Source organism: Panthera tigris, chromosome E2, assembly GCF_018350195.1.
Source record: "Panthera tigris isolate Pti1 chromosome E2, P.tigris_Pti1_mat1.1, whole genome shotgun sequence".
NCBI classification, from domain to species: domain Eukaryota; kingdom Metazoa; phylum Chordata; class Mammalia; order Carnivora; family Felidae; genus Panthera; species Panthera tigris.
The window spans coordinates 46,717,334-46,728,115 of NC_056674.1; the positions used below are offsets into that span (position 1 = coordinate 46,717,334).

The following is a 10,782-nucleotide window of genomic DNA, read 5'->3' on the forward strand; positions in this document are numbered from 1 at the left end:
CTAGTACAGTATGCCAGACCCTGGAGGGCGCCAAGGAGCTCAAGAGAGTATATGGGTTGGGAACAGTTGGGTGTATGTCCGTGATCCTCTTATTTACTTCCCGGAGGTCTTGTACTGGTCGGTAGTCATTTGTGTGAGGCTTTTTGACCGGCAGTAGGGGGGGTGTTCCAGGGAGACTGGCAAGGAACTAGTACCCCTAGGCTTCGTAGTCTCCGGATGTGTGGCTGGATCCCCTTCCGGGCCTCCTGAGACATGGGGTATTGTTTGATCCTTACCAGACTCTCTCCCGGCTTGAGCTCTACCAGGACCGGGGTCCTGTGAGCGGCTAGTCCTATCCCCCCCGTCTCTGCCCAAACCGAGAGGAATTCTTGTAGCCATCTGTCTATATTATCCTCTCTCGGGAGCGCCTCCTGGTTCATGGTCCTGTTTCATCATGCGCATCCTGGTTCATGGACCTGGTTCATCCTCCAGTTTCATGGTCAGGACCTGGATGGGGTGGCCCTTGCCATCAGTGACCTGAGGCCCCCCTTGTCTGAAAGTTATCTGAGCTCCAATCTTGGTCAGTAAGTCCTGTCCTAACAGCGGGTAGGGGCATTCTGGTATTACCATAAAGGAGTGGGATACCCGGCCCATCCCCAAATCTACTGTTCTTCGGGTAGTCCATGAATACTGGCTCATACCAGTTGCCCCTTGTACCCAGGACTTCTTGCTGGCTAGTTTTCCTTGTGGGGTGCGGAGGACCGAATGTTGTGCTCCGGTGTCGACAAGGAAGTCAACAGGGGTCCCCTCCACTCTAAGAGTTACCCTGGGTTCGGGGAGAGGGCCCAAACCCGGACTCCCCTAATCACTTAGTTCATCTAGCTCTAGGACTTTTACTCGATCAGTCTTGCTTCCCTTCCTGCCGGCCCTTTTCGGACAATCTCGGGCCCAATGCCCTATCTCCTTGCAGTATGCGCACTGATTTTTCTGCAGCCTCTGCGTCCCCCCCCCCCCCTTGGTGGTTCCTTTACCTTTTCTTGCATCATCTGCCAGCTGCCGGAGACAGTGGTCTCCTTCCTCGGGGAAGTCAGCAGTGGTAGTTAGTAGTATTCTGGCCAGGTCTCGAGTCTGCTTACTGCTGGCAGCAGCCATGGCATGAGCCTGCTTGTCCTCAGGAGGCTCCCGGTTATTATATACCTTTTCGGCTACCACCAGTAAGTCCTGCAGACTTTTTTCTCCTAGTCTATCTATTTTCTGTAATTTTCTCCTAATGTCTATGGCCGATTGGTTTACAAAGGCCATGATAACAGCTGCCTTGCTTTCCGGAGCCTCTTGATCCATGGGGGTATAGGTACAGAATGCCTCCATGATCCGTTCTAAAAAGGCAGCTGGAGATTCATCTTTTCCCTGTTGTACATTTCCTACCTTGGCCAAATTGGTTGGCTTTCTAGCAGCCATTCGGAGACCCCCCATTAGAGTCTGGCGGTAGACCCAGAGCCTCTCCTTACCTTCTGCCGTGTTGAAATCCCACTGGGGCCAAGTTAAGGGGAAGGAGGCATCTATCTGAGCCTGGTTGGTGGTGGGATTCCCGTCTGCACCCGGAACTAGTTTTCGGGCCTCATTAAGGATTCTTTCTCTTTCTTCAGTCGTGAACAGGACCTGCAAAAGCTGCTGGCAATCGTCCCACATGGGCTGATGGGTAAAAAGAACAGAGTCTAATAAATCAATAAGCCCTGCCGGTTTCTCGGAAAACTTAGGATTCTGAGCTTTCCAATTGTAGAGGTCACTAGTGGCGAAAGGCCAATAGTGATGGGGCTGGTTCCCCTCCGCGTCTGGGGGTCCCGTGGCTTGCAGGGGCAGAATAGTGGAGTCGGCGGTGGAGGCAGATTGCTCCCTCTGAGCCCTTTGTCTGGTAAGGGGTGGGCTTCCCACTGGAGCATTTCTGCCTCCCGCTCTCGGAACAGCGTCTGCCTCCCCTGGAGGGGGAGGATGGTGTTCTTCCAGCATCCTAGAGGGGTTATATGGGGGAGGAAAAATTAATTCTTCTTCAGTACCCCCTTATAGGACAGGGTAGAGGGGTGCTGAAGACTGGGTAAGACTTTTCTTCTTCTTTGTCCCCTGCAAAGCAAGAATGGGTTTTGGCTCCAGAGGGAGCAGGGCTAGGAAGGGCTTAAGCCAAGAGGGTGGGTCTTCTACAAGGTCCTGCCAAATGATAATGTAAGGGAGCTGATCAAGATGGCCCGTCTTAGGCCAAGAGATGATACTCCTGACTCGGTGGATGGTAGGGAGGTTGAAGGTCCCCTCTGGTGGCCATCCGACATTGAAAGTTGGCCACTCGCTAGAACAAAAAAACTGCCACCAACCCTTTCGGACTTCCACACTGAGGTTGTTAGCTCTTCCCCTCACATCCTTAAAGTGACCAATCATAATACTTAGAGGAGTAGTCTGAGTCTGTCCTACAACATCTGTCCAGTAAGTCCAGTAAGTCCACAGAACAAAACAGAGAAACACAAAAACAGACAGAGGGCCCCTAGAAAGTCTTCCAACTCCATCGAAGCAAAACTGAAAGCTAGCTTAGACCTTTGAGGGGATTCCACGTCCCTCCAAAACCGATGAGGGGATTCCACGTCCCTCCAGAAGGGAGGATCGGAACGTCTTCCGAAACTCCCGGCCCGTGGTCCTCCAGTGCGTCCACTTAGACCGCGTCAGGCACTACCAGAATTTCAGAAATGAGCTCACACAGAAAAGACGGAACGAACAGACACTAACCGTGGCCAGTCAGGCTCTCCGTGTCGGGGGTCCCTCGGGGGTCTTGGGGATCCCGGACAAGCCCCCAAATGTTATGCCCAGAATTCGTGATCCCCAAATACCACCAGGGAGCCGAGTCTGATGTAAAAGCAAAAGAGCCTTTGTTCGAGCTAGCTCGAGCTCAATCCCCTACCTGCACTGATGCAGCGGTGAGATACCGGGGAGAGAGAGGGAGTTTCAAAAGGACAAAGGTTTTATTGGGGCCTAGGGGCAGTTGGTGAGGTAATGGCTGTGGCCTCAGCCAATTGGCTGGGGAAGGGTCCGAGTCCTGTTAGGCAGGTGAGCGGGAGGTTATTCAAGGGGAGGAGGCGTGGTCAAGGTGAAGGACACAGAAAAAGATGGAGTTGGCCAGCGTAGGCCCGCCCTTTCAACTGGCATTCATGCTGGTGAAACCCTCTAGCTTTTGCAGCTATGCCAGATGTCCCCTTGGGCCTGACCTATGAAAGCCACATTGACCATCTGCTGGTTAATGGGCACCTTTGGATCAAAAGGGGTGTAGAGATGAAATGTCTCACATAGCCTCTCATAGAACTGGCTCTGGCTCTCCTCAGGTCCCTGGAACACTTCTGACATTTTACTCATATTTATAGCTTTCCCCCGCTTCTTTCATGCCATTTAGTTCAGTCCTTATGAGCACTCCATCTACACTTGAGGCATTTGGGTCCTATTTGGGGTCCTCCCCAGGGAAGTGGGCCCAAGCATAAGCCTGGGTGTCTAGCGTCCCAGCCGGAGCATTCTCCTCTAATCATTTTAGGGTCACCTGGGTAATTTGGTGATGCTCCTCTGTGTCAAAGAAGGCCAGGAGGAGGTGGAGGCAGTCTGTCCAGGTAGGTTTATGGGTTTGAATTATGGACTGCATTAGTTCAATCATAGCCTGGGGCTTCTCTGTATAGGAGGGGGTATGGTGCTTCCAATTTAGGAGGTCCATAGTGGTAAAGGGTTGGTATACAAAAACACTGGCCTCCTCGGATCTGGCCTTCCTGATCATGGGTCCCCTCTTTTCCCTCAGTGGCATCTGTAGGGATCCCCAGTGTTGCTGCAGGGAGGGGCTGTCTCCACTGGCCTGATCTTTAAGTTGCCTTCCGGGAGGGGTGTATGGGGTTAGGAACGGCGGTACAGGTGAGCCATTCACATCCAGAGAGGCTGATGGTGCTAGAGGTGGCGAGGTCTCAGGACAAGGGGCAGGCTCCAGTGGGGTTTCAGCAGCCAGGGCAGCTGGAAGCACTGGTGGCAGTGAGGGGTACAGTGGGGCATATGGTGCTCCCAATGGTATGGGTTTTTCAGTTTCTGGCCAGAATTTATGGGAAGCCATGACATGAGCCATCATAACTTTACAGGTCTCTTCAATACAGACTTTTAGCCAAGGTAACTGGATAGGACCAGATCTTGCCAACAGTCAATGTAAGGAAATTGGTTGGGGTGGCCTGGATCCCCCACAGCTATCCTAAATAGCCAACTAGTTCCTTATCAAGTGAGCCCTCAGAGGGCCAGCCTACCTGAACAATGGCCAGTTCCACAGAATGTCCAGAGCTTTCTGGGAGTTAATTTCACACCATAATTTCCTGAGTATTCCATTTTGAAATTTCTCAATATACACTCTAGGGGAGTCGGTTTACTCTCATATCCACCCATTTCCTCCCCTAATGGACATGAAAGAGGAAAAAGGGGGAAGGGAGGGACTAATTTGGAGAGGATGCACACTCACTTCACTCATTTCCAGCCATTCTTGAAGATATTTCAGGAGCCTCTTAGCATTGGAAGGTTCACTATTAAATCCTAACCCGGATCAGACTCCCCAGGAAGTCTGATGCCACCTTAAGTCATATGAGGTTGCCACAGAAGCGGGGATTAGGACTCAACACTTGCTTCGGCCCATTGGTCAGGTCGGAACCTTTCCGCTATCCCTCTCATTCACACAGTCACATGGCAATCCCAACCCACTGCCCAATGCCCAGGGCCTTGGAGCTGTGGTTTGATTTGTTACAGAACTACTCAGGCAATTCTGGGAGGTAATCGGCTCCCATTCTGCCTCTTACGGGCAGGTCTACCAAAAGGAACCCAGGTTCTCACCAGTCTGACAGGTGGCGCTCCCTGAGCTGACTCTTGGGCTTCACCTGGTACCGTGGTGCATCTGAGGTCCTTGCCCCGGCATGCCAGGAGGGGCTGGTCTCCTACAGATTACGTGGTTTGCTGGCACCAGGCAAGGTTGCTTCTTCTGGCACTCCGAGGTTCACACCTGATAACAAAGGAGGTGGAAACCCACTGTCTCCAAATTCTAGATGCAAGCCCCCAAGAGATGTAGTGGAATTCTCTCACAGAGAGACGGGACACTGAGGATTTTCTGTCTAGGAAGCAACTTTATTCATCATGCTGGCACAGGCTGGTACCTGAAAAACTGAGTCCTGAGCACAGCAGGCTATAGCCTTTTGTGCAAGTTCTACCTCTTTGTCTCCCATATATGATGACATATAGTCTGATTTGTTACAGTCCAAGTTATGGACTCGTGTTCTGAGGAAGCCTCCACCACATTCCTTAGGTAGGGGCTCTACCACACTTCCAGAATAGGAAAGATGACAAACAGGGAAGAGTGAAAGGAATAATTATCCAGATCTCCTCCTACCCTTCTATCTCCTGGAGGTGGCTCCAGTGCACAGGAAAGTCCAGAAGATAAGGGAGCATAAAGCAAGCTGATAGGCCACAAACACCCCCACCCCCAGGTGTGATACGTGTGATATATCTCAGGAATGCCCAACTGCCCAAAGAAAGGGGAGAACAAATGGTTAAGTAATAGAGATCACAGTCCTTCATGACACAGGTCTCCATCAATTTACAAATATCTTGGTAAAGTGTAAGAAAAAGACAACCTTATCAATAGCCTAATCTCCAGCAACCTATAGATTCAGTTTCCTGGAGCCCCACCATCACCTTCTCCTCCATAGTGATGCGGGGAACAAAGGCAAGAAGGACATGGCAGATAAAAGTAAATTTCCTTATAACCCACAGCCCATTGACAGCTACTTGAGGCTGGCAGAGTAAAACGTTTCTCCAGGAACTCCCTGCTGTCTTAATGTTAATGCTTTGCTAGAAGGAAAAACAACCTTAGCTTGACAATAGCTAGGTCTCCAGGATCCTGTGAATCTCCTTTAGCATATGAAAATCTCTTTGGAAACTTCCCCTTGACTTTACCTCCCCCAACTCCCAAGTATATAACCAGTCTCCCCACAGGGTCCCAGGGCAGCTCTTTCTGCCCACAGGTCCTGTCCCCATGCTTTAATAAAATCACCTTTTTGCACCAAAGACATCTCAAGAATTCTTTCTTGGCCATCGGCTCCAGACCCCACCATCACCAAAACCTCATCACAGATGATATGGTTAATAGAGGTCAGCTTCTCAGACACAGAGCTAGAGAAGAGCAAAGAATGGATCTGACAGTAACCAGAATAACCAGCACACCCTCCTTAGACAGTTACGTCTATGCCTCATTCATCTGCATGTTAGTGCATACCAGAGATCATCTCTAATATTATATAAGAACATCACAAACATGAATCCCATTTATCCTTCATTCTAAACACTACACTTCAGCCACACAGTACATCCTAACATTATACATTTCAGCCTCAACCTACCAATCCACCATCACCCCTGCTAGCAATTTGGAACTTTATTGTCCAGATAGTAGACAGTTGAAGTCTTTAGAGAGATTTAGGGTTGTTTGTTTGGGAAAATAAATCTGGAAACAGTTGAAAGATGAACTTGAGTTGAAAGACGTTGGTGGCAGGGAGATTATAGCTGACACTCAGGCAAGAGAGATGATAGATTCTAAACTAAAGTGGGGTCAGACTGGATGGATGGATTCAGAAGTTGCTGTTGAAATAGAGTCTATAGGATATGGTGACAGATTTGGAATGATGAGGGAAGGAAAAGGAAGAATTGAGAATGAAGCTTATGTTTCTAATTTTGGAGGCCAGGTCAATTTTTATACCACTCATCAAGTTGAAGTAAATATAGAGGAGCAGGTTTTGGTGAGAGAAGATAATGAACTTAGTCATAGACTCGTTAAATTTGAAATGCCTGAAGGAAATCTCTAAAGACAAATTCAATGGGGACAATTCCAGTCAAACTGGTTCTATGGGTTCATTGTTTGAGCAACCCCTATCCCCTACTCCACACAAAAGCAACAATTAAGTACAAAAAGAAAAATTGAGATGTGGTTGTATTCACAAGTAAGAGAAATACCCTTAAAGCCAAGAAATGAAACAAAAACTGAAATTAGTGGAGAAAAGGTTTGAATCCATGGATGGGGAGGGATCTGTGTTTGAAAACAATGATGTAGGCCAGCCTCTAAAGGTGATGGGCACTAAATTAGTTGTTCCTTTTGAGAAAGGGGATGGGAAGTAGGAGCCAGTCAATATCTGAAACCAGGGACCAAGGTGGAGAGCCCACAGCCCATTTAAATGGTGGCTGAGGGCAAAGCTGTTGCTGATTCTTGGCATGGGGCTTCAGGAGAGAGCAGACAATCTCAGTACCAGAAAATAAATAAACCTTCTCACTGGCACAGTGACTAATTTGGTGATGTCCCCAATATCACAGGGGTCCTCAACCCCAAACTTAAGCCTTGGTGTGGGACTTGGTGCCCTGAGGGGCTGCCTAAAGTCAACTACAAACCAATGAACAGGAAGGAGGGTGGGGTGAGAGAGAAGAATAGAGTTAAAAACCTTCTTTTCAAAAGACCTTGCAAACAGAAGTTCAAAAACAAATCTATGCTAAGATAAATAGAAATAAAAATTTAATCAGAGTATGAATTCATTCTAAATGATATTATTATTAAAAAACCTAGTTGGACAAAGTATTTAAAATACCCCTACATATATATACATTTCTCCCCTCCCTCACAAAATGTCCTTTATTTCCTTTATTATGTGACATGAAACACCCATTGTTCTGCTTAGGAATAAAAAAGTCTCCCTTTCTCAGGAGTTCTAAATCTGTTCAGCCTAGCAGCCTGAGATGGGGAGGGGGCATGTCCTCAGGAAGGGTCCCTTGGGAAGGGTATAACTGGGGTCCTGCACTTTCTTAGATGAGTCATAGTTGCTGAGCCCCTCAGGAGGAAACTTCTGCTTCTGTTGCTCTTTCTGCCCCTCCTGGGTCTCCAGCCTCACCCTGACATTGAAGCCATGTCCACCCACGTAGGCATTTCAGGAGCCTTGGTAGCAGAGTACCTGGGGTTCTCCTTGGCACTCTGAAGCCTTCCCCAGGGGAGTAATTCTGTTTGCAAGCATCCTGGGAGACAGCGCTGGCATTTTTCCTGTTTTGCTGAGCAGGTAAGTGGATAAATGGATAAATCCCCTTATCTATTTAGTGACTGTGTGGCCTTGGACAAGTTACTTAATCTCTCTGAAGCCAGTTTTCTTAACTCTAAGATGGGAATACTACCACTTACTGTGACTTCTGCCCACTGGCACATACTAGGTTTTTCATTAAAACTTGTATCACATTTTAAAATTTCAACAATGTTAAGTTTTTCTTTTTTGAGGAGAGGATTTGATGTTTTTTAAACTGGCAAAGCCCATTCATAGAGAAGCCTTATGGTGAGTGATTAAACTGAGTAATACTGTCTAGGATTTTTAAAAATGAGGTGTTAAGAGGCTTATTTTCTCATGTATCCTGTGTGCTGACACTGGGAGCAATTCTGTAAGAGAAATTTCAAAAGTGCGTTAGCAGCAATTAGTGCTGGTGGAGTTACTGTACAGTCTCCCAAGGTGACAACTTCATGGTGTGGTGTGTAAAATCTGATTTTTTGTTCTACATCATGTATTTTGCAGCATTTATATATACCCAATAAGCTTATGCATACCCACTTCTTTCTTTCCCTCACCAAATATTTTTCCTAATGGATTTTCATTTGAGGTTGTACTTTTTTTTTTCTAGCCTAGCAAAGCCACTATACCATTAAACCCAAGAGACAGAGATAGAGCAGCTGTGTGCTCCTCAACTTGGATTCAAAAAGTGTGGGTGGAGGAAGGGAAGGTCAGAAAATAGGTTGTTATTTCCATTGCTGGCAATTTAGATTCAGAGGCATTTCATCTGCAGTCCCCTCAAGTGTTGAATTGAATAAAAGTAGTAGCAGAAACAGTGGGAAGGGTGGTTGGGGGAGGGGCAGTGAACACTTCCAGCTAAATGCAAAGAGACAGGCAGCTTGTAAGCGTGCATCCTCAGCTTGGAATAAAAGCCACAAAAAGCCTGAGAGCCAGCCTTTATTGAAACAAGATGCTGCCGTAGTGAAACAAAACACAGACTGAAATCCATCTACACTGGCAGAGTAGTGTGATTATTGAGTATGTGCTCCTCCAACCGGGAGGGGCTATGTAGACAACTGTATGAATGAGAGGAAGAATAAAGCACTGCAGCATTTACATCCTAACATGTGAATGATGTAGGAACAGACATATTTCACCTGCATCTATACCAAGAATGAATGTGTCTATAAAGACTTACTCCTTATTTTACATTCAACTAGCATTCACATTTGCATTGAACTAGATGTTATGAAATACAGACTGTGTACAAGAAGCTTGTTGTTTACAAAAGTGTGATATCCCATATTCCATTTTTAAGCCCTTTAAGCCACTGTTCCTCAAAAAATATTGTTACAGATGGTGAGATGCATAAGCTAGCCTTCAAAGGTCTTTGTAAACAAATAATATACAAAATAAGACTAATACAAAGAAAATGAATAAAAAATAACATTGCAGGAAAGCTAGAAATTAAAACAGGAAAGAATAATTGCATACTGACTTATTTTGCTTGTTTGTAATCTTGAGGAAAATGACTTAATTAGGAGTATAAGGGGAAAGATGAAGACTTATTAGTTTATGAAGGACATTTTGATGTGCTTCAAGGATTACAGAGTTTCATAACACTGATCCTTTATTAGACCTAACTTACCTCAAAAATATGATTTTCCTTTTTATTTGTAAATATTTCAGTCATATAACAGATACGAATTAAGCCCATTCTATATAAAAGGTAGGGCATTATGTGCTGTAAGAGATACAAGAATCATTCAAGACAGTGAACCCTTTACCAGGGTGCTTGCAATTTATCTGCAGAGATAAAACATACATGGTACAAAAGTGTATATAATCAATACCATGTGCAGAAGTACAGACTAACAAAGAGATGTAACATGAAGAAGTGGAAGAAGCATGAACTTCAGGGTCATACAGCCTTGATTTTTTTCATACAGATTCTACTGCCTCCACCCAAAAAACCATGATCAAATTTCTTAATTTCTTGAAGCTTTGGTTTCCTTAGCTATAAAATGGAAATAGCAATATCTACCTTATGAAGTGACTTTGAATATTAAATAATAGAAATGACATGCCTAATAAAGGTACAAGGTAGCTACTTAATTGGTGTCCATTCTCACTCTTTCCTTATGATTAATAGAAGGGGGGAAAGAATCACTCTGCCTCTACCTGGCAGGTTAGTGAGGAGTAGATATTTAAATAGGACCTTGAAAGCATGGTAGAGGTATGGTATATTTTATTTTTATTTTATTTTATTTCTTTTCCTTTTTTTTTCATTTTTATTTTATTTAACTGCCTACCACCTACGCTTCCTTCTGATAACTGGAGCATTCCCTTCATTATGAGTATTACAGAAAACACCACACACTTATTTTCCAAATCCCTTTCCAGCTCGACTTGGCCAATTGGCCATTATAACTATTAACATTATTATACTTCTGTCTTGATATTTCAACCATTAGTCATACCTAATAGATTCCAGGCTGAGGTTCTTTGTCCACTCACACTACTTGCCCTCTCACATACACCTTCTTTGCTACCCACGATTTTCTTTAGCTATATGGCCTACATTCTTCTGGTGATGGCCCTTATGATTTTAAATGATAGCACTTTTTTTTCATGTTTGTTTATTTATTTTGAGAGATTGCGTGTGTGTGCAAGTGGGGAAGGGACAGAGAGAGAG

The 10,782-nt window shown here is 45.7% G+C and overlaps 1 protein-coding gene across 1 annotated transcript; it reads right to left on the bottom strand.

Moving 5' to 3' along the window:
- Positions 1–447: 447 nt before the first annotated feature.
- Positions 448–3,360, bottom strand: LOC122234002. The gene is given in 2 exon segments (XM_042968082.1): positions 448–1,955; positions 3,225–3,360. Coding segments are annotated over 2 exon segments (1,644 nt in total).
- Positions 3,361–10,782: the final 7,422 nt, after the last annotated feature.